Source organism: Acaromyces ingoldii, assembly GCF_003144295.1.
Source record: "Acaromyces ingoldii strain MCA 4198 unplaced genomic scaffold FA10scaffold_3, whole genome shotgun sequence".
NCBI classification, from domain to species: domain Eukaryota; kingdom Fungi; phylum Basidiomycota; class Exobasidiomycetes; order Exobasidiales; family Cryptobasidiaceae; genus Acaromyces; species Acaromyces ingoldii.
The window spans coordinates 1,072,473-1,091,751 of NW_020290249.1; the positions used below are offsets into that span (position 1 = coordinate 1,072,473).

A 19,279-nucleotide genomic window follows, 5' to 3' on the forward strand; every position below is an offset into this window, starting at 1 on the left:
AGTCTAGGCAGGCAGTCAGTTAGCGAGAAACCTTGTATGCGAAACGTGGCACACGTTCGGTGCACGGACCGATCGTCTTCCAAAAGCTCAAAAAGAAAGCTGAAGCCGTCGCGGGTAAACGAAACGCTCGAGAAGAAGAAGACGATAACGACGAAGGGAATGGCTTCGACGTCGATGATGGTCCACCTCGACCGGTGGGTTTCAACCCAGGCGCCACTCAATGAAGAGGAGAAAGCGAGCGTCAACTTACTGTCCGACTTCATCGCGTCGCCCGCCCACGCATCGACGTCCACTTCAGCACCACTACCGAGGGAAGAGGCGCGAGCTGGCGTGGCAAAGGACGATGTTGCATCGGGCAGTGGTACATTCGAGCCCTCGAGAGCGGACACGGCCTCCTCTGCGGCAGTTTCAGACCCCCTTCTGCCCGTGGCTCCGCTATCAGATGCACCCTCGTATTTGAGTTGGTTTGCAAAGCAGCAGGCTCTCATCACTTCGTCGACTGAATCGGCCCACGTCAAGCAGCTCCAGGCGATGACGAGGGCCGCCGATGAGGCAGATGCGCTCCTTGACCAGCTCGAAGCCGCCCGTATCCACATTGCAGAGCTCAGGGCTGGCGCAAAATATGTACAAGAAGGCAGCGAAGGCCTGCGAGAGGAGGCCGAGACGATGGTCGAGCGCATCGATCATCTCTCTCAGCTGGCTGAGGCTTTGGCTGTGCGGCTGTCCTACTTCGCCATCTTGCCCGCCAGCACATCCTTCTTGTCGTCGCCCTCACTATCACTCGCATTGTCGCCCGACTTTCTCTTCACCCTCGATCGCCTCGACGTTGCCCTGGCCTTTGTACGCGCCCATCCCCACTACCGAGACGCTGCGCTGTACAAGATGCGCTTTGAGCACTGCGTTGTCCGCGCGGGCACATTGATACGCATGTATGCCGTGGGGAGGTGGAAGGACCTGGCGTACGAGGTGTCAAATAAGCTCAAAGAGTGGGACAAAGCTCGGCATTCGAAAGGCAAGGAGAAGGAACGCAGTGGTGACGACGACCGCGTTCTGATGGTGAGTCTTGCCAATGAAGAGGCAGAGGTCCACATGGAGCTGAAGCATATTTTCTTCCTAGTTGTTTGCAGAACCTATCATCTACTCGCTTCTCTGGGACCGATACGAAGAAGAGTTTCCGCAGCTTCGACCTCTGCTCTTTGAGCTCGAGAAGCGTTCGGCGCCAGACGGAGCGCCCGCTTCGACGGACCTGACATCGTCACCAGACGCTGCTGTGCAGGGCAGTCAAGATACAGGACCGATGGACGAGAAGAGCCTTCTTGCCGACTATTCGGCGACTGAGAGCAGAGAGGAGGAACAGGTGGACGAGGGGCCTCAAGGGAAAGAGGAAGAAGGGATGGAGGCTTTCAAATCGCCCGAGTTTGCTTCCCTTCTCTCCGAGTGTCGCACGGCCTACTTTGATGGAAGGCGGTCTTTGCTGTTGGGCATGGTATCGGATTGCGTCGCCCGTCTGGAAATTGCTGTGCAAAGCCAAGGCGATGCTGGCCCGTTAGCAAACCCAATTTCCTCTTCGGCATCTTCACCTCGGACGACTGCGACGGCGGCATTTGTCAAACGGGGCCTCTCCTTTTGTCGAGCCCTGTGCGAAACTGAGAAATCGCTCTACGCTCGCTTCTTTGCTCTCACGGGACACGGCTCGAGCAGCAAGGATCTGCAGACCTACTTTGAGCAGCTCTGCTCGCCCTTTCACGACCGCATACGTCCTCGATTATCGAAGGAGACTAGCCTGGCACCACTGGCCGAGCTATCGTTGGCTCTTCTGGAAGGTGGCGAAGCCCTAGCTGCGCCCTCCGATCCCGTCTTCACACCGATTGCCTCGGTTTTGCTCAACGATGTTCAGACACGCCTGATTGCAAAAGCGCGCACCATGGCCGTCGGCTCAGAGATCGGCGCCTATACGGCCAAGGACAGTGATTTGGACTATCCAGCAAAACTCAACGCGAAAGCACACAAAAGAGCCCAGAGCAGCATCGGCGGTGCTGGGCTCTTGGAGGCTGCTGCCGCTGCCGAAGCTGGCGTCCCCGGCTTCCGTCGATTCGACGCTGGCACGCCCGCTTCACGATTGGGCGCCACAAGCGGTGTGCGCCTTTTTGCCTCGCCTCCTGGCCCCATTGTGATGACTTGGTACCCACCTTTGGCCCGGACGCTGTCCCTTCTCTCGAACCTCAACGAGGCCGTCACGACGGCGACTTTTGTCCAGATCGCCACAGTCGTAATCGAAGGCTGTCGAGGTTCCATCGTTGCTGCAGCGGAGACGATGCAGTCGGGCGGGTCGGGTGGATCATCGGGCGGGTTCGCGGGCGCCCGAATTGGCGTGAGCGGTCGCATGGATCCACCGCTCTTTGCTCTTCGGCACCTCTTTCTCTTGGCAGAGATGGCTGCTAGTGTTCAGCTCCGTGCCACGAGAGCGGGCGACACCTTGGCTGATCGTCGGGCACAGGCGATGGGCGTCGCCACGGCGGGCCTCGAAGCATCGTCTGCCTCACGAGCCATTGACTTTGCCATGGTGGTTGATGCGCTCAATTCGCTGTGGACAAGCACGAGCTCGGTCGTCTTTGCGCCCAGATCCTTTATTGGCCTAGCCAGAGGGGGAGAGCCAAGTACGAAGATGAATGCGGCGACGGCGGCAGCAGTGGCAGACACGCCAAAAGACAATGAAACGAAGGTCACAGAGAGCAGCGGTGACAAAGAAGAAACACAGCTGCAAAAGGACATCCAGAGTGCTTCGAGCCAGTTCGTCGATGTCGTCGCTCAAGGCGTCGTCTTGCCGCTGAGAGTCTACATGGATCAATCTTCGAGGCGTGGGTCGAGAGCAAGCATCAGCAAAGCGTCAGGTCAGCCTGCCCTAGCTTCCATGTCGTCACCACCCGCACCGCAAGCACAGATTGATCCCGCGTCCCCACCAACACCGCTCAAGTCCCCGCCGATGCCATGCTCGGCGCCGATTTCCACGTCACCGGCGTCATCCAAGGTCGTCAACAGGGCAAGGGCGGCCCACCAGGCCTTTGAGACCTGTGCGCAGAACAACCTGATGGAGGCAGTCGGTGCTCTCAAGCTATATCTAGAGGACGAGCGGGCGATCAAGAGCCTTGCCGAGCCAGTGATTGTGAGTTGGTCTCTCTTCAAACTTGGCAGACTAGGGAAGCATGCTTATCGTGACTCTCTCCTTTACTAGAATAAGATTTTGGACGTCTACGCCGTCTTTGGCGAACATGTTCGGGCTTCCTCTGGCGATGCAGACCTAACGTGGCTCTTGGACATGCAAACAACTCGGGTAAAGTTGACTGCCTTGCTCCTCGAGTCCTAACGACCAGCCAAAGTCTTCGTGTAGAGTAGTGAAGCTCTTCTCTACATTTCTTTCTTGTCCAAAACAAACACATGGTCGAAAGCATACATTTGGGCATCGGCGGCCAGAAGCAGAAGAGAATCAAGCGGTAGTCGAACGCGACTTCTTCCACTCTTCAATGTCTCGCAAGTACTGCTCCCTTCCACCTTGTGACTTGAGCTCAAAGGGCTGCTTCTCGCTCGGGCTGAGCTCCCTCCAGGTCGCGCCAGCCTTTTTGGTGAGCTCGAGAATCGGGACTCCTTCTGCCTCGGGCGACTTCCTGAAGTCGATCATGAACTCCATAAAGGGTGAGAGAGGCCCCTTGGGCTTCGAAGGATCCCTCAGCCGTGCTCCTCCCTTGCCCGTGCGCCTCTCGCCCGGCTTGGTAAGCTTTCTCTGTGCGCTGATGTAGGCATTCTGGCGTCGGATGTCTTCCGTCGTGAGGTTTGCACGCCATCGCTCCATCGCAAGCTCGTGAGCAACCTTTTCCTCTTCGGCCCGTCTTTGATATGGCTGCCGGCGTAGATTATTGTCAGTATGCTTGCTCGATAAAAGAGAAACGAGAGCGTTCAAGAGTTGAACTCACCGCCTTTGCCGTCTCGCTCATGCTCTTCCACTCTTGTCCGAGCGACGTGGTGACCTTGGGCAGGTCAACCACGTCTTTGCCGTCCTTGCTCTTGCGCATCAAGCCCGGCTGCGAGCGGACCTCTGGGAATCGATCGCCGACAAAGATCAAGAATGCTGACCGGCGAGTCGGCTTTGTAGCCGATGGCAAGGGCACTGTGGATGCTTGTCAGCTCTGTCCAGCCAAAAAAAAGAAACAAGAGTAGAGTGGAAAAGGGAATGGGAGGAAAAGAGAGGAAGACTCACGCATCTTTCCGTCGGCACCGCGCGCCTGCCAGGGCTTGAGCTTCTCCTTCTTTGGCTTGGGCGCCTTCTTGGGGGCGGCTGCCTTCTTCTTTGTTGAGGCGGTGGACTTGCTCCTCGTAGACTTCTTTGTCGCTCCAGCGGCAGAGGCAGGCTTCCTTCTGGTGGATGACGCGCTCTTTGTGCGGGGGGTGGAAGCGGCGGATGCGAAGGAACGGAAGGGCAGCGTTGCTTTGTGTTGCTTTGTGGAAACTGCAAACCGAGCAGTCAACGGCGACCGCAGCGAGACGGCCGACCGCACAGAGAGACGGACGAGCGTAGCGCTCAACATGCTGACGAACTGATGAGGGAGAGAAAGGGCGAGCGGAGGACTCGGATGCGAATCGGTTCTCAGGTCAAGTGGATGGATGGATGCATCAGAAAGATCGACGCAACCGAACGCGTCGTGTGGGCCTCGTGCCAGCGGTTATCAAGCTGACGCGCGCTTTTCCAATTTTGAATTATTATTAGTGTTGCTATTCATACAAAGCTGGCAGACTTGTAAAGCGCCGCATGTGCGCTAAAAGGAGAGGTGCGGTGCACTGACCTTCGCCGGTGGAGAGCGCTCTCTTTCTTGTGTCTATTGAAGAGGCCGTCGCTAGACGATGGAGATCGGCGAGCATTGCAAGCTCGAATCCTGCCATCGGCTCACATTCTTGCCCGTCAAGTGCGCCTACTGTCGAGATCTGTACTGCCAGTCTCATTTCCTGCCTTCACAGCATGACTGCAGGGCGCCTGGAGCCGCCGAGGCCGATCGGATGCTGACCGACACCGAGCTCCTCAAGCGGGTCCAGCGCGTCAATGCTCGAAGGACAGAGCTTCAGGCGGGTGGGACCTCGTCTTCTTCAGGCGCGACACAATCTCAGGAAGAGGTCGAAGCAGAAGGACCGTCAAGACTGCCTTGCCAAAAGGCGGGCTGCAAGCGTTTCAGCCTCCAGCTCGACGGGGTGCCGGCACCGCCAAGTAGCAGCAAGACGCCAGTGGGCGTCAGTGTTAGCGACGGAAGGCATGAGGCGAGATCAGTGACGCATGCGGCCCCCAGATGCGATCGTTGCAGGGGCATCTTTTGTGTTGGCCACCGTTCGCCACTGTCGCACGGCTGCACAGCCCCTGCCCCTGCAACGCAAGGCGACCTGAGGAAGAAACAGGCAGACGAGAGGAAGAAAAAGGCCCAAGAGGTTCTTAGCAAGCATTTTCCGAACAGGCCCAAGAAATAGAGTCACCTCATTGTAAAGTAACGCCATCATCTTTAGCATCCTGTCCAACTACTACACGCCTATGATGAGATTCATCATCTGATCAGCCCATTCACACTATTCTCTCTGGAACGTCGGTTGGGCCTCTTTCCGCGGCTAGTCCTCGAACTTTTATTCCGGTCCATTTTATTTCTGGCGCGCGCTATCAATCGTTTGCAGTAGTCGAACGAACTTCCTTTTTTCTCGGAAAATCATTTTTAAAGTGAGCTCACATGAGCAGCCCATCTTCTTCTCTACCTCCTTCCAGTCTCTCAACCTCTCACAACGATTCGCTCGCTAGCATAACTCTTCTTTCTCCAGGTGAGTAGGCGCAATGCGCAAGTACATCTCCCCCGAGATGACAGTTTTCTATTCGGTCTGCAAGCCGATCTCGATGGACGCCACGTCTGGTCTCAGAGGTGGCGTCCGCAAAATGAGAGCGGGTTAACCCATTCAAGTCCCTGAGGGTTCTTCGCTTCTTCCTTTCTTCTTCCGTGATTTCGAGAAAACAGTGGAGGTCTGACAACGTCCCCTTTTGGCCTGCTCAGCACATCATGGCTCCCACGGCTACCAGCGCACCCTCCACGAACAACCGGAATCTCGAGGGCATCAGCAATTATACCAAGTTCTGGCAGAAGGACAGCAAGAACGACGGAGAGACGGACACGGCTAATCGCGTCGACCAATATACCAGCGTCGTCAATGGTGAGTTTTCTTTCGCTGATCGCTGCCTGTTGAGACCTCGAGGCTCACCCTCACTCGGATGCTCGTCAGGATACTACGATGGAGCCACGGATCTGTACGAGTACGGGTGGGGCCAGAACTTCCACTTCTGCCGCTACTACCCTGGCGAGGCCTTCTACCAGGCGCTTGCGCGCCACGAGCACTTCTTGGCCCACTCGATGCACCTGCGCCCCAAGATGCGCGTCCTCGACGTCGGCTGTGGCGTTGGCGGCCCTGCGCGCGAAATTGCCCGCTTCGCAGACGTAGAAATCGTCGGGCTCAACAACAACGAGTACCAGATCGCGAGGGGAACAAAGTACACCCAGAAGGCCGGCCTCGAGGGCCAGGTCAGTTTCGCCAAGGGCGACTTCATGAAGCTCGTCGAGAAGTTCGGCGAGAACTCATTCGACGCCGTCTACGCCATCGAGGCTACGTGCCACGCGCCCAACTTCGAGGGCATCTATGGGCAGATCAAGTCGGTGCTCAAGCCCGGCGGCTACTTTGGACTGTATGAGTGGTGCATGACCGATGACTACGATGCCAGCAACCCGGAGCACAAGCGCATCGCTCACGGCATCGAGCTGGGCAACGGCATCCCCGAGATGCGCTCGATCTCGGCGGCCAGGACTGCCCTCAAGAATGTCGGCTTTGAGATCGAGAAGGAGGAGGACCTCGCCGCGAGGGGCGACAAGATCCCATGGTACTACCCGCTCGAGGGCGACTTGCGCAAGTGCCAGACGCTCTGGGATGTCGTCATGTGCTGGCGCATGACGTGGATGGGCAAGGTGACGACCCAGACGACTGTCAAGGTTCTCGAGCGTTTCGGACTGGCCCCCAAGGGCACCTATGATGTCGGCGAGAGCCTCAAGATTGCCGCAGACTCGCTCGTTGCCGGTGCACAGTCGAACCTCTTTACCCCCATGATGGTAAGTATCTTCTCCTCCTCTGTTCGCCTAGCAATTCTCCGCTGACCCTTCTCCCTTTCCTCCCTCAGCTCTTCGTCTGCCGCAAGCCCCAGAACTAGAGCTAGACTTTGTTTAAGCTTTACCAGACACCTTGGCTGAACGTTAATATTGCACATGTTATTCTCTCTTTACTCCTCTTCTTACTCGTCTGTCTCTTCGTCCCCATCTTCCTCGATTGGAAAGAAGTCCACAACGACTGGGTCGTCCTGCTTGCCCTCAGCCTCCGTCGCCTCGACAACGCCACCCAGGCCTTGTCCCACTGCGTACGTCATTTTCCTCTGCCTGCGGTTGGCCTCTGCCGTCCTCTGCCGAAGATCCTGGGCCGCGGCGTGCCTTTGCTCCCTCGTCTGTTTCCCACCGGACGAAGGACTCTCCCGCGAGAGCGAGACCATCATGTCCCAAAATATCTCTTCAGCCTGTCGAGACGCGAGATCCAGCGACCCGACGAGGTTGTTGTTGCTGCTGCTGCTGCTGCTGCTGCTGATTCCTGACGCCAATGTTGACTCGGAGAGCTGTGGCGGGAAAGGAACTCGAATGATGCTCTCTTCCTCCTTCTTTTCCTCTCCCATCTCGCCCGCATCGCTGTCTTCCCCTTCCTCCTCGACTTGAGAATAGTAAAGCTCCATCAAGGGCTTCAACCCCTCATCTTGTTGGCGTTCTTTCGACTCGAACTCCTGGGAGTTCCTGCCAGCGAGGCGCAGCAAGATATTCCGATATGGCTGGAAGAATGTCTTGGGGTCTGTCGCTCCAGTCTCGCCATCTGTGTCGTGCGACAGAGGAGAGGACAAGTAGACGACATATGTGCCCTTTGGGCAGCTGAATGTGCCCTCTCCCATTTGCAGAGCCGTGACGGCGCTGGAGTTGGGCCCACTCTCCTCAGAGGGAGGAAAGACGATCAGAGCCGTCTCTGGCGGCGTTAGTTTCTGCTTTTCTGGTGCACCTTCCGAGGGGCTTACGCCTCCTTCTTCCCCCTCTCCTCCCTCCTGGACTTGCTCCTCCCCTGCAGCCGTGAACGAGGCGGAGGAAGAAGACGGGTCGTCAAACGGAATCGAACGATCGAGTACCAAGACTCCCTTCATTATCGTTCTTCCTTTCTTTCCTCTCCTCGCCGCCGCGCCCTTCCTGGGCAGTCGCTGACGCAAGCAGTCGGCGTCGCCCACAACGAAGTCCGAAGATGTCTCGCCATCGACCCCTTCCAGCTTCAGCTTCCAGCTGCGCGGACCTTCGTCCTTTTCCAGCCGTTCGATGCGGTGGCTCAGCACAAATGTCGCACCCTGCACCGCCGCGGCCCGACAGAAGCACTGGGCCATCTCGCCCGCGCCACCGTACTGTCCGACGAGATAGGCCGAGTTGCCGTAGCGGCCTACGCTGTCAATGTGCGTCTTGATGCGCTCCATCGACGCCGCTTTTGAGTCTGTCAAAGTGCCTCTCAAAAAGTTAGTTGACGAGGGACAAGAAGATGGCAGAGGGGCCGACTGCACCTTTTGAAGAGGAGCAGAGAGCAACCCCATACGCAACATCCCGCGCAAGGTCCATCGAAAGCTTCGCCTCGTCGGTCAGATAGTGCAGAAACGACTCGTCTCGTGTCCCATCTCCGTCCTCTTGCTGCTCCGCTACAGTCGAGGTGGAAGAAGCGGCAGCCTGGAGGAGCTTCATCAGTCTCCGCTTGTCGGCCAGCTTCATCGTCTTGTCCTTGAATATGTCTTCCTTGGAGCTAGGCACCTTCCTCAGCGGCCAACCCTCCACCTCTGCGCTTGGCAATGACGACGACGAGGGGGTGGCGTGATAGACGGACGTGCGCTCGAGGAGGCGGAAAGTGCAGTAGCTGGCCACTTTGGACCGCACGAGGACGTCAATCGTGGGTCCCTTGCACGGCAACAGGGCCGGTGCGAGCGAGAGGCTAAAGTGCCTGTTGAGCCGCTGCAGCTCGGCGGGAAGCGAGCCGGCGTCGACAGAGGGGTATGCGGGGAAGGAAAGGTCGACATCCCGGATGGTGCCGCTATCCAAGGCGGACGTAGAGGAGGACGAGGACGAGGACCGGGACCAGTCGAGGAGCTCCTGTAGCGTCAAGCTCGCCCAGGGCCCGCCGTAGTGATCTGCTTCGTCGATGTGCAACACCTTGTACCCCGATCGAGACAGGGCAGCAGAGAGTATGGCATTGGGCAGCGAGGTACCGATGAGGACGACATCGTAGTGCGCATCCAGGGCTCCCGACATGACCCGTATTTCGTCTTTCTACGAGCTCTGCTCTGCCCTGCCCTGATCGGTGAGAGAGCTTAGAACAAACGAATTTTGGGCTGGCTCGAGCGAAAAAAAAAAAATCAAGAGAACGCGTCGCCGGTCTCATTAGACAGACAGACATCTCAAGCAGTTTGGCGGCTCAATGGGCCATCTTCCGAACACAAGGAGAGGCCAGGAATTCTAGTGTAGTTTCGGAGTGTATTGCATTTGATTAGTTGCGAGATGAGGAGTGGCGGAAGAGGACGAGTGGTGGGGTGGTATGGAGTATTAGCAAGAAGACAGGAATTTACTTGTCCTTTGCTTCTAGGGCGCGACCCGTGGCCGACTTTGTGGGTGGCTTGAGGGGCCATTCAAGTCCCTTTGCCTTTGCAGCCGCCTTTTCCTCTGCCTGCCTTGCTCGTGTGCGCTTGTAGCTGGCGTCAGTGCCCATGAAGTGGTCCCACCACCGGAAGCTGGTGGCGTAGCATCCCACAAAGGCCATGTGGTGGTGGTCGTGGTGGTCTGCACCAGCCCAGAAGGGAATCCAGTTGTGCATGCTGATCGGCAGGTCGTAGCCAGAGTGCGCGTCGATGGCCTGGAACAGTCGGAGGGTGATCCAGATGTAGACGGTCAGGATGTGCATGTTACCCGTAACGGCACAAAGGGCAAAGGGACCTCCAATTGTGCCCATGCCCAGGATGATAATCTCGGCCGGGTGCGCGTATTCTGCTGCCAGACCAAAAGGCGCCGAGAACTCGTGATGCTTCTTGTGGATGTTCTTGTAGAAGGGACCCCAGTGCAGTAGCCGGTGAGCCCAGTAATGGAACATGTCTTCAAAGACGAAGAAGGCGCCAATTTGCCAGAGCATCGTTGTGATGCTGGGAAAGGGTACTTGCCATGTCGCAAGACCGAAGTACTCGCACAGCGGGTGGAAGCTCGTAATCTGCGGCACCTCGATGGTCATGTGCGTCAGAAGGACGTGCTTGGTCGCCTCCCATTGCTGCTTGGGCGTCGCCACTCGGTCCTGTATGCGGCTTCTGTCAGCTCTCAAACTCATCCTTGAAGATAAATTACGGGCCCAACTCACGTCTTGGATCTTGTACTTGCGCATCGAAGGCATTGAGTCGATGATGATCCAAGGGATCGCACGACCGAAGTAGACAATCTAAGTCAGATGAAAGCGCATCTCGTCAGCCCTCTACAGATAGCGTCTTTGAAGATCGGGACAGAAAACATACCTCATGCAGCAGCCAGCTAGCGATACCCGTGGCAATGATGGGGTTGCCCCAGTAGAGATACCAGTTCATCCATGCCTTTTCCAGGAAGTTGAGCTGCGTCACGTCGACATTGGCGTACAGTTCCGCGGCCGTCTTTGCAGCAGCAGGCGTGACATAGGCGCCGATCGTGTCGACAAAGCTCGTGGTCCCGTTGGCGAGCCAAGGGTGCGACAGCACGTCCATGCTGGAAGGGGAAGGAACGAGTGAGGGGGTAGGATAAGGGACAGTGATGGTTGTGGTGGCGGTCCGAGAAGATGAGCTGAAACGTCTGTTGTCTAGAGGGCACGCTTCCAAAAAAAAGTTTCGTTTCGGCGCGAGGGAGGTGACCTGATTTTGATACCAAGCAAAAGTTAAAAGACTACACCGAATAAAGAAGTAAGAATAAAGTGCATCAATAGTAATAAACGATTAGGCGAAGTTCAGACGAAGGCATTTTAGCATTTTAGCCTAGCGCCGGCATAGACGTGCGAAATTCTCTGTGGAAAGCCCGGTCGGTCCCCGTCTTTGGGGTGCAGAGAATTGAATTGGGAGACCGTATTCGCAACGCAGGGACGCGCGGGTCAGGTCACTCTCATCTATCAGATACATGCATCCCGTGTGGTGATCAACTGACACATCTAGGTGGCTCGTCGCGACCAGAGAGTCAAACTCCAATCATACGATTCGTGCTGACACAACACCTGTCAGCCTGTCACTCTTCCTTCGGTCACGGCCAGTTAAAGTGGACTCAGAGCCTCCTTTTGCCACCGTGGCGCATCATGCGGTGCTCACGGGATGCAGAGTGCGGCTTGCCGTTCGACGTGTGGCACGCAAAATCATGAAGATACCAATGCTCAGAAATCGACTCAGCTAGACCAGACCATCTGTGGCTCAAGCGCGCCCCTATAAGCTGGCCTGGTGCGATTTCACTGTTGCTCATGCCCATCGCTGACGATGAAAAGCAGCTAGATGTCAAGTGAAGAGCGCTCGCTCACCGGAGGAAAGCAAAGAAATGGATTGAAATTGTCGGATCTACAAGGTCACTTCACGTCAGAAGTGTCCATCTTGTTGTCTTGCTGCTGCCATCGGCTTCGGGCTTGCGTTAGTCCTTCTTGGCGTGCACCTCTCGACACTCTTGCGTGAACTCCGAGCACGTTTCCTCCGGCACCGGCTCGCACTTTTCGCCGTCGTGCGTGAGTTGAGGGGATTGCGAACCTTTCGATCTGTTACGTTCCTTCCTGTATACGGCGTTGGGAAGTTGGCATCCAATCCCCATCGTCACACTCTTGCAACTTGATGAACACTCACCAGCAGCAGTCGACCTTTTGCGACTTCTTCTTTCCGCACTTGTACGGTGTGCGACCTTCGGAGTCGCAGGCTTTGGTTTTATACGTTGAGTCACTCTTATAACATGGGTCACCGAACGTATAGCATTGGTTTTGGTCTTTCAACAGCCCAACCATAGGGGTGTCGGACCAACTGCAGCACGCTACGCTCTGCACGGAGTCATCAGATCCTTTCGGCTTGCACTGGAATACATTCCATTTAGGAGCACTGAAGAGCAAGACAGGCAGTCAGCAAAAGCATGGCGCTCGAAGCCGAAAAGGACAGTCTGCACTGACTTCGGATCGTTTTTTTTCGAGTCGGAGCCCTCGGCGATTGTGATGGCCAGGACGAACGCAAGAGCGACGATAGTGAGGAACTTGTACATCTTGTGTATAGTCGGATAGTGTGGCGCCTCTCGTGGTGTCCTTGAGAGAGAGAATGCAGGGGATTTAAAAGGGGAGCGTTTCCGGCAAGAAGATTCATGAGCTTTTCTCCCTTTTGTGTCTCGGTCTTTATACATGTACCACAGGCTATGAGCAAAGGCGAGTAAGTTGGAGATTGCCGGCCAGCTTTCAACTTTCAGCAGCGCTCTGTGCAAAGTCCTACGGGACAAAGCCCGCTATAGCGGTGCTCCTACCTGCCGGAGGTCCGCGTTCACGTTGGGAATGAATCACATAGTGCGCCTCCTTTCTGTCTGTATGAGCTCAGACTTGTGAGTAAGTCCTTTCTGCTCTTCTCAGCAGGTCTTCATCGCTCGCTAGGCTGCTTCTTCCACTGATAATTGTATCTTGGCTCTTCGCTTTACGAGATTGGAAGATCAGAAGTCGAAACCGTCCGCAATCAGCAGCCTGAAAGTCGTACCAGAACGCACTTTGGCAGCGGTTCTTTACCATAATTGTACAGTACAAAGTCTCGGACTTGCGTGGTATTCAAGCGCCGCTTCGTTTCTGGACGGACGGATAATGCACACAGCGTCAGCCGCAGAGGACATCCGTGACTGCCTGTCGCTTCAGACCCCATTTCGATACGGACAATTTCGCCATTAGCACCCGCTCCGACTCAGAGCAGTAGATACCAATTCAGACTCCGTAGAGATGCGTTCACTTGACGGCTGACAAGTTCTTCGACCAAAATGAGACTTCATCGAGGATCCCCTGTGCGCTTTCGTCGCTGCTAATGAGTCACTGAGTGTAGCGACAGAAGAAGACTCTGGCAGCGATGTCGCCAATCTTCTTCTTTGCATTTGGGGTTACAGTTTATATATATCGAAGAAGGGTGGTGTGTAAGAGGGTGATTGGGCGGACCGAGCTGGGGCTGAAAATCGCGAGCGCAGAAAGTTACAGAGGGTCGTGCGAGGAGCGAGTGCAGGGCGACTTTTGCGGCTGTCCCAGCAGCAAATGGGTCCCCTAATAATCGGTCTTCTTTAGCATGCAGGGTATTGCCATTCCGCGCAAGAGAGCTTTGGGGTCATCGCTGTGCCCTGTTGATTCAATTGCCACCTCGCCGTTGTCGCGGACCGCTGATTTGAGCGAAAAGGGTTCAAAAAACTCTGTCGATGTGAGTGGGAAAGTCTCTTCCCACGGGTAACCTAGCAAAGTTCTCTTTTGTACTGTACCACACCTGAAGGGAATTGGGGAGGGGGGGGGGGGGGGGGCTTTGTCCAGCATGTCTTCTCCCTCCGCGGCTCCCATTCTCTCTTCTCGACGTCTCGCTTTCGAGACCATATCTCGACCGATTGACTCCGTTCTCGGTAAACATCACACATCAGTGCGTGCCAACATCCTTGCTAGCTCTGTGACGCTCACGCCGCGGCAGCAGGAATGCACATTCCTAAAGCCCTTCTAGTTGCTTCGCTGGCAATGGTGAGCATTTTCTTGAGCTTTTCAACAACTCTTTCTCATCACTCCCGATTTAGATCCATGACGCCTCCGCCTGGGTCGGTTACCACGGTCCTGGCGTAGGCCACCACCACTATTACCGCGCCTATCAATCACTTTGGGACCGCAGTGGCCCAAAGCGAACACGTTGGTGTAATCGAAGGTCTCCAAGAGGCGGTTGTCTTCGGCTCATTTCTCTTCTTGTTCCCTTTTGACGGTCTAGTGCTAATTGAGTGCCACAACATGGAAAGCAAGATGAAGAATCCGAGAGGCTACAGATTTGGTTGCGACCTTCAATTCTCACCGAGTTACTTCGGTGAGTGGCTCCCATCTCGAGGTGACGGCCCTGCTTCTGTCTCGTCATTCCAACAACGCCGCATCGCTTCGACTAATGATGACGAGTGCATAACAAAGACACGGAATGTACTGTGCTTGCAAAGTACCGTGAAAGCGATGAACTTAAACAAGAAGCCTGCATCGACTTCGTGGAGGTGAGCTTGACTGCTGGGTCCGAGAAGACAATCTCCGCATTTGCTGACCACCGAGGCCTCTCTCCGAAGAAATGCAACAGCATGAACGGTTACCCCATATGCCGCTTTCTGTGTAAGACGGTTCACCCCTATTGCAACACCCAGCGGGACAGACAGTCATGAGAGAAATTCTCGGTCGCCTCAACACCAACAATGTCAAGTTGATGTACACGAGGGAAAGAGTCTCAGCAATCCAAAGATGGTAGACGCTCGCGCACTGGACAGAAAAAAGCGATGGGATTACGACGATCGGTGTGGCGTTCTGTTGACAAAGATCTCACGGCCCAGTCCCGGTCTCTGCCGAGGCCTTCGGTGGAATGTCGACAAGGCCCGCACCTTGGAGCAATTGCTCTAGCTCGCCCGATTGGTGCACTGCACAGGGCCCGCGAGATGTCAGCCGCTTGATGAAAGCAAGAGAGCGAAAATTGAGAGACTCACTACTGAGCATAATGTCGCACCCGCCAGTGAATTCGCCATTGACGTAGACCTGAGGAATCGTCGGCCAGCTGCTGTACTCTTTAATGCCCTCTCTGAGCTCCTGGTCATCAAGGCAGTTGTAAGTCCTGCCGTGAAAGCGCACATTAGTGTCCAGACCATTTCGCATAATCGAGAGTCACGCCATACCCACTTGAGCTTGTCTGCCTTGACGCCCTGCACGTCGAGGATCTGGCAGACTGCTCTGCTGAATCCGCACATCGGCAGTTCTGGCGTCCCCTTCATGAAGACGACAAGAGGATCCTTCTTGACGGCGTCGTCGATCTTCTTGCGCGCTTCAGCGCTAAGCCAACGGGTGGCTGTTGTGTGGAACAGGGCCGGCTGCGACAGAGCCGACTGGCGCAGGAGGCCGCCGCGCTATATTTTGCTTCTAATCAGCTTCACGTTCGCGCAGCACGGATGTACGATGCGATGAGCTCACCAATGACTGCGTCGCCTGCGATGCTGTGCGAAGAAATGACATGATGCTGGCGGTTGCAAGAGAAGGATATTCATCTCCTAATGTCCGAACAGTCATTGGACCGAGCGCTTCGCGTCCAAGTCGGCCGAAGGATCAAAAATTTTCGTCCTTCTTCTCTCTTTGGGCCTTCTTCTTATTTTACTTCTTCTTCACTTCTTCCCTCTTTCACCCATCAAGATAGAGGGGACGAACACGAGCAGGTGAGCTTTTTGGAGGGTTGCCAAGGGCTAGTGTGATGAAAGAAACTAGATGACGAGGCTTAGGGCTGGCACCAACTTATGTGGGAGGCAAGCCTCGTTCTGCGAGGTTCCCGCGGTGCTGCCCCTTGCTGACAACACTGGCTACCATCCTGAATCGTCGTCGCTTGGAACCTCTTTGCCTGTCGTGAGAATTGTCTGCTGACGGGAGATGATCATTAGATGCCGCAGGACTACGACTCGGATTCGGATAGCGGATCGGATGTCTCGGTGACCGAGGTGCAGTTGGGCGTCGGCGACGGTCCGCTCGAGGGCGACGATGAGCTCAACCCTCTGGTCTCGCGGATGGGCGGTCGGGCAGCCTGGCTGCCAAAGACCAAGCTTCCTCCGTCAAAAGAAACGACTTGCCAGCACTGCGAACAGCCCATGGAGCTCCTCGTCCAGATCTTTGCGCCGTTGACCGACTCAGTGTACGACCGCATCCTCCTCGTGTGGGGTTGCGCCAGGTCCGTATGCCAACGAAAGAAAAATGGAAGGTGAGCTAGTCAAGGGAGAGAAGAGAGACTACCGGGCAGAGGATTAGAATCAAATTTCTTCACTTGATTGGCCTCGCTCTTCTTCTCTGCCTCACGGCGAGGGGGAGAGCGTGGTGCATGAAAAGAAAACAACTTTGACAAACGAGCTTTTTAACCATGATGCCCCTTTCAACCGTCTTGTCTTTCTTGACGTGACCGAAGACTGACTGCTGCATTGTACGGAACAGCGTCAAGGCGATTCGCATGCTGTCGTACAACGAGAGATGGGCGGCCAAAGTAGCAAAGAAGCTGGAGCGAAAGGCGGCGAAGGAGGCCCGACTCAAAGCGCAGCAAGAAGCAAGACTAGCCAAGGAGCAGGAGGCACAAGAGAAGAAGAAAGTCAATCCCTTTTCGAGCGCTCCTCTCAATGGTGGCGGTGCAGGCGCGGGGCTTGGAGGTGCTCTCTTTGGTGACAATCCTTTCTCTAGTGACGAAGCCAAGCCAGAGGAAGAGCAAGGACCGCAGCAAGAGGAGGATGAAAGCGACGAAGACGAGGAAGAAGACGAGGAAGCCCAGATGGTGGAAGAGTTGGCCGTTAAGGCCTCGCTCAAAGAGACTATTCGAGGCGACGACGAAGACTGGGCGCAAGAGTGGCCTGCATACAGGCCTCCGCAATACATCAACACGTACCCAGAGCCGTCTTCATCCGCACGCGCTGCCCAAGCACCATCAAAGAAGGATGCTCAGAGGGCATCCAAGCTCGTTGAAGGTGAAGGCACAGCGATGAAGGGATGGGAACAGGAAAAGTACGAAAGCATGATGATTGAGGGCGTCGATGATGTCTTTGAGCGCTTCGTCAAGCGGGTCTCCAACGATGGCACACAAGTCGTTCGATACGAGTTCGGTGGGCACCCTCTACCGTTCAACGGACAAGGGGAGTCGTACGACATGCTTTGGCCTCACGATGCGCCATCTTCGTCCTCACGGCGATTCAGTGACGCCAAAGTGCCGCGGTGCGAGGCATGCGGCGGACCGAGGGTATTTGAGCTGCAGCTAATGCCCAACCTTGTCAACGTGCTACGGCCATCGCTGATCAACGGAGGACACGCTGGCGACGAGCAGTCCCAGGAGGCTCAGACAAAGGACGACGCAGCATCTAGAGAAGCAGCTCGGAAACGAGAGATCGAAGAGGCGCTTGGCCGCAAGCTTCCTCAGCAGACTCAGTCCGAGGACGGTGTGGTACGCACAAAGCCGAGCACCGTCGACGAGGTCGGAGAGGGCAAGATACCCAAGAGAACGGGCTTGAGCTGGAGCACAGCAATGGTCTTTGTCTGTCGGGAGGACTGCCACGGCGACGACGACAAGGTGGGATCGTGGCGGACAGAATGGGTGGCTGTACAATTCGAGGAGTAGTCTCACTCCCAGCAATTCTCCAATGTATTTTTACTGCACTTCAAATATCTTCTGCAAATGTGACCCATCTCTACATTGTTACAACTCTTCAATGACAAGGTCCTCGTCTCCTGACTCTGGGTCCTCTTCCACCTTCTCTGCACCAATGTCCTCTTCTGCCTCGTCGTCGTTGATGGAGCTCTCCGATTCGTCCCTCTTGAGGATGTTGACGAGCCTCAGTACGGCCTCGGCAATCTTCTCGTCGTTCTCCTTGAGGTGAGCCTCTCGAACGACGACGTAGGCTCCGCGAGCCCGTAGGCACTGCCTCCCGTAGAGATTGGTGCAGAGGAGGAGCAAGCACTCGACGAGCATCATGCGCAGCGCCTGGTCTGATTCTCGCCGTTTTGTCTCTGGCAGCATTTGGCATTCGGCCGGGAGCGATTCCTGGTCCTCAAAGTCGACCTGGGCCAGCTCGGCGCCGTCGATGAGAGGCAAGAGGAGGAAAGGGAGGACGTCAATCGAGGAAGGTGGACGGCTCGTCGCGGGAAGCGCACCCGCCAGAAGGTCGTCTTTCTCGTTGCCCGTGGAGGCAGACGCAGGCGGTGGGGCGATGAGGAGCTTGTGGGCCGACTTGAGAAAGAGGATGTTCTTGAGTGCCGAGATCACGCCGCCCCGCCGAATTAGATCGGGGTGCTCTGTGAAGGCCATGATCCGCGCGACGGGGTACTCGTTTGCGGGCGGGGCCGAGGACTGGTCCCGGGTGGCGACCTGCATCTGGGCCTGTGCTGAGGCGGACGCGGCGGCAGAGGCAGCCGACAAAGGCGTGACAAAGAAGTCGCGCCCCTTTGGAACAGTCGTCACATTTGCAAAGACGCTCGCAAGAAAGTTGCAGTTGGTCTTTCGCTTTACTAGCGGCCGGCCATCTGGACCCCTGCGCACCTCGTCCTGCTGTCCGCTTCCGCTTGCAGAGCTGCCGTCCTGCTGCTGAACATCCCTCGCCCGACTTCGCATCTCCTCGATTGTCGCTTGCGCAGTGCGCCCCGCGACGTTCTCGGCACCCTCCTCAAACGCATCGAGGAGCTTGCTCAGCGCTGGCACTTCCTCTTCCACCGCTCTCTTTGCCTTTTCCGTCAGTCTCCTTGCGTGCTCCTCTGCTCTGGCCTTTTTCGCCTCGTACTCGGGGTCCGTCGGCTCGACGTCCATGGCGTCGATTGTGGCCTCTGCGTCCTGTGTCGACATGAAGTTGTAGAATGGCTGTGATGTCAGCTTGAGATCGATGAGGATGGCCGCGATCGACTCGAGTTTCGTCAAGTTGGAGAGGAGCATGGCGGCCAGGTCGGCCAGGAGCGAGACAGGATCGGCAATGTAGCGGACGAGGAAGCCGACAAAGTCCTTGTCTCCGATGTCCCTCGCAACGAGCAGGCTGTCAGACAGGTTGATGAGCGCACAAAAGGCGTCGTGAGCCGCGATAGGCTGGTCCTGACACAGCTTCTTCAGGTCCCGAATCGTGTCGACCTCTTGCCCGTCTCGCCCGACAAGGGGCCGCCCGTCGGGGCCCTTGTGCTTGTCGATGAGCAGGCTTCGCATCGAGCTCGTCTTGGCGCTGAACCCGACCAGGTTCGACAACGCCACCTGCCGCACCTGCGCATTACTGTCGCTCAAAAACGTCAGCAGCTCCAGCTGGGCGGGCGGTTGATCGAGCCCAGGCATCTCTGACAATCTGTGTCGGTTTGGCCCCTTCTTCTTTCGTGTGACGTCGAAATCGTTGTCGTCGAAAGTGGATCTTCCCTCGAAATTTTT

General features: G+C 56.2%; 9 protein-coding genes across 9 annotated transcripts; 4 read left to right on the plus strand and 5 right to left on the minus strand.

Annotated features, from left to right (window-relative positions):
• Positions 1-159: 159 nt before the first annotated feature.
• FA10DRAFT_301529 (hypothetical protein) lies at positions 160-3,364 on the plus strand (the record flags this gene model as incomplete). The annotated part of the gene is made up of 3 exons (XM_025524999.1): positions 160-1,056; positions 1,118-3,163; positions 3,233-3,364. The coding sequence occupies 3 exons, from the start codon at positions 160-162 to the stop codon at positions 3,362-3,364; spliced, it is 3,075 nt and encodes a 1,024-aa protein (XP_025377456.1).
• On the minus strand, positions 3,359-4,718 carry FA10DRAFT_108679 (hypothetical protein). Its single transcript, XM_025517854.1, has 3 exons — positions 4,253-4,718; positions 3,969-4,162; positions 3,359-3,895 (listed from the first exon to the last, which is right to left on the minus strand). The coding sequence occupies exons 1-3, from the start codon at positions 4,578-4,580 to the stop codon at positions 3,485-3,487; spliced, it is 933 nt and encodes a 310-aa protein (XP_025377457.1). The 5' UTR covers positions 4,581-4,718; the 3' UTR covers positions 3,359-3,484.
• A 1-nt stretch (position 4,719) lies between these two features.
• FA10DRAFT_108706 (hypothetical protein) lies at positions 4,720-5,721 on the plus strand. Its single transcript, XM_025517855.1, has one exon. It carries the CDS (start codon positions 4,894-4,896, stop codon positions 5,503-5,505), a length of 612 nt encoding a protein of 203 aa, XP_025377458.1. The 5' UTR covers positions 4,720-4,893; the 3' UTR covers positions 5,506-5,721.
• A 68-nt stretch (positions 5,722-5,789) lies between these two features.
• Positions 5,790-7,426, plus strand: FA10DRAFT_266757 (hypothetical protein). Its single transcript, XM_025521626.1, has 3 exons — positions 5,790-6,228; positions 6,298-7,172; positions 7,241-7,426. The coding sequence occupies exons 1-3, from the start codon at positions 6,078-6,080 to the stop codon at positions 7,268-7,270; spliced, it is 1,056 nt and encodes a 351-aa protein (XP_025377459.1). The 5' UTR covers positions 5,790-6,077; the 3' UTR covers positions 7,271-7,426.
• On the minus strand, positions 7,285-9,583 carry FA10DRAFT_108712 (FAD/NAD(P)-binding domain-containing protein). Its single transcript, XM_025517856.1, has 2 exons — positions 8,693-9,583; positions 7,285-8,625 (listed from the first exon to the last, which is right to left on the minus strand). The coding sequence occupies exons 1-2, from the start codon at positions 9,426-9,428 to the stop codon at positions 7,352-7,354; spliced, it is 2,010 nt and encodes a 669-aa protein (XP_025377460.1). The 5' UTR covers positions 9,429-9,583; the 3' UTR covers positions 7,285-7,351.
• A 10-nt stretch (positions 9,584-9,593) lies between these two features.
• On the minus strand, positions 9,594-10,949 carry FA10DRAFT_240955 (putative ERG25-C-4 methyl sterol oxidase). Its single transcript, XM_025519228.1, has 3 exons — positions 10,670-10,949; positions 10,519-10,596; positions 9,594-10,455 (listed from the first exon to the last, which is right to left on the minus strand). Exons 1-3 carry the CDS (start codon positions 10,889-10,891, stop codon positions 9,739-9,741), a joined length of 1,017 nt encoding a protein of 338 aa, XP_025377461.1. The 5' UTR covers positions 10,892-10,949; the 3' UTR covers positions 9,594-9,738.
• A 3,389-nt stretch (positions 10,950-14,338) lies between these two features.
• FA10DRAFT_301534 (glutaredoxin) lies at positions 14,339-15,378 on the minus strand (the record flags this gene model as incomplete). Its single annotated transcript, XM_025525000.1, has 4 exons — positions 14,339-14,792; positions 14,859-14,983; positions 15,049-15,272; positions 15,337-15,378. The coding sequence occupies 4 exons, from the start codon at positions 15,376-15,378 to the stop codon at positions 14,698-14,700; spliced, it is 486 nt and encodes a 161-aa protein (XP_025377462.1). The 3' UTR covers positions 14,339-14,697.
• Positions 15,379-15,527: 149 nt separating this feature from the next.
• On the plus strand, positions 15,528-17,574 carry FA10DRAFT_266762 (hypothetical protein). The gene is made up of 3 exons (XM_025521627.1): positions 15,528-15,575; positions 15,795-16,108; positions 16,336-17,574. The coding sequence occupies exons 2-3, from the start codon at positions 15,795-15,797 to the stop codon at positions 17,498-17,500; spliced, it is 1,479 nt and encodes a 492-aa protein (XP_025377463.1). The 5' UTR covers positions 15,528-15,575; the 3' UTR covers positions 17,501-17,574.
• FA10DRAFT_108882 (hypothetical protein) lies at positions 17,294-19,254 on the minus strand. The gene has a single exon (XM_025517858.1). The coding sequence runs from the start codon at positions 19,187-19,189 to the stop codon at positions 17,579-17,581; it is 1,611 nt and encodes a 536-aa protein (XP_025377464.1). The 5' UTR covers positions 19,190-19,254; the 3' UTR covers positions 17,294-17,578.
• Between the last annotated feature and the right edge of the window lie 25 nt (positions 19,255-19,279).

What these genes read in the sequence shown, in the direction of transcription:
- FA10DRAFT_108679 (XM_025517854.1), bottom strand. Translation starts at nt 4,580, where the DNA reads ATGTTGAGCGCTACGCTCGTCCGTCTCTCTGTGCGGTCGGCCGTCTCG. An exon ending in CGGTGCCGACGGAAAGATGC is followed by an intron (nt 4,163 to 4,252) that starts GTGAGTCTTCCT and finishes AAGCATCCACAG; the next exon opens with TGCCCTTGCCATCGGCTACA. An exon ending in TGAGCGAGACGGCAAAGGCG is followed by an intron (nt 3,896 to 3,968) that starts GTGAGTTCAACT and finishes CTACGCCGGCAG; the next exon opens with CCATATCAAAGACGGGCCGA.
- FA10DRAFT_266762 (XM_025521627.1), top strand. Translation starts at nt 15,795, where the DNA reads ATGCCGCAGGACTACGACTCGGATTCGGATAGCGGATCGGATGTCTCG. An exon ending in CAACGAAAGAAAAATGGAAG is followed by an intron (nt 16,109 to 16,335) that starts GTGAGCTAGTCA and finishes TGTACGGAACAG; the next exon opens with CGTCAAGGCGATTCGCATGC.
- FA10DRAFT_266757 (XM_025521626.1), top strand. Translation starts at nt 6,078, where the DNA reads ATGGCTCCCACGGCTACCAGCGCACCCTCCACGAACAACCGGAATCTC. An exon ending in ATATACCAGCGTCGTCAATG is followed by an intron (nt 6,229 to 6,297) that starts GTGAGTTTTCTT and finishes GATGCTCGTCAG; the next exon opens with GATACTACGATGGAGCCACG. An exon ending in ACCTCTTTACCCCCATGATG is followed by an intron (nt 7,173 to 7,240) that starts GTAAGTATCTTC and finishes TTCCTCCCTCAG; the next exon opens with CTCTTCGTCTGCCGCAAGCC.
- FA10DRAFT_240955 (XM_025519228.1), bottom strand. Translation starts at nt 10,891, where the DNA reads ATGGACGTGCTGTCGCACCCTTGGCTCGCCAACGGGACCACGAGCTTT. An exon ending in CTAGCTGGCTGCTGCATGAG is followed by an intron (nt 10,597 to 10,669) that starts GTATGTTTTCTG and finishes CATCTGACTTAG; the next exon opens with ATTGTCTACTTCGGTCGTGC. An exon ending in GCAAGTACAAGATCCAAGAC is followed by an intron (nt 10,456 to 10,518) that starts GTGAGTTGGGCC and finishes AGCCGCATACAG; the next exon opens with GACCGAGTGGCGACGCCCAA.
- FA10DRAFT_108712 (XM_025517856.1), bottom strand. Translation starts at nt 9,428, where the DNA reads ATGTCGGGAGCCCTGGATGCGCACTACGATGTCGTCCTCATCGGTACC. An exon ending in TCTCTGCTCCTCTTCAAAAG is followed by an intron (nt 8,626 to 8,692) that starts GTGCAGTCGGCC and finishes GCACTTTGACAG; the next exon opens with ACTCAAAAGCGGCGTCGATG.
- FA10DRAFT_108882 (XM_025517858.1), bottom strand. Translation starts at nt 19,189, where the DNA reads ATGCCTGGGCTCGATCAACCGCCCGCCCAGCTGGAGCTGCTGACGTTT.
- FA10DRAFT_108706 (XM_025517855.1), top strand. Translation starts at nt 4,894, where the DNA reads ATGGAGATCGGCGAGCATTGCAAGCTCGAATCCTGCCATCGGCTCACA.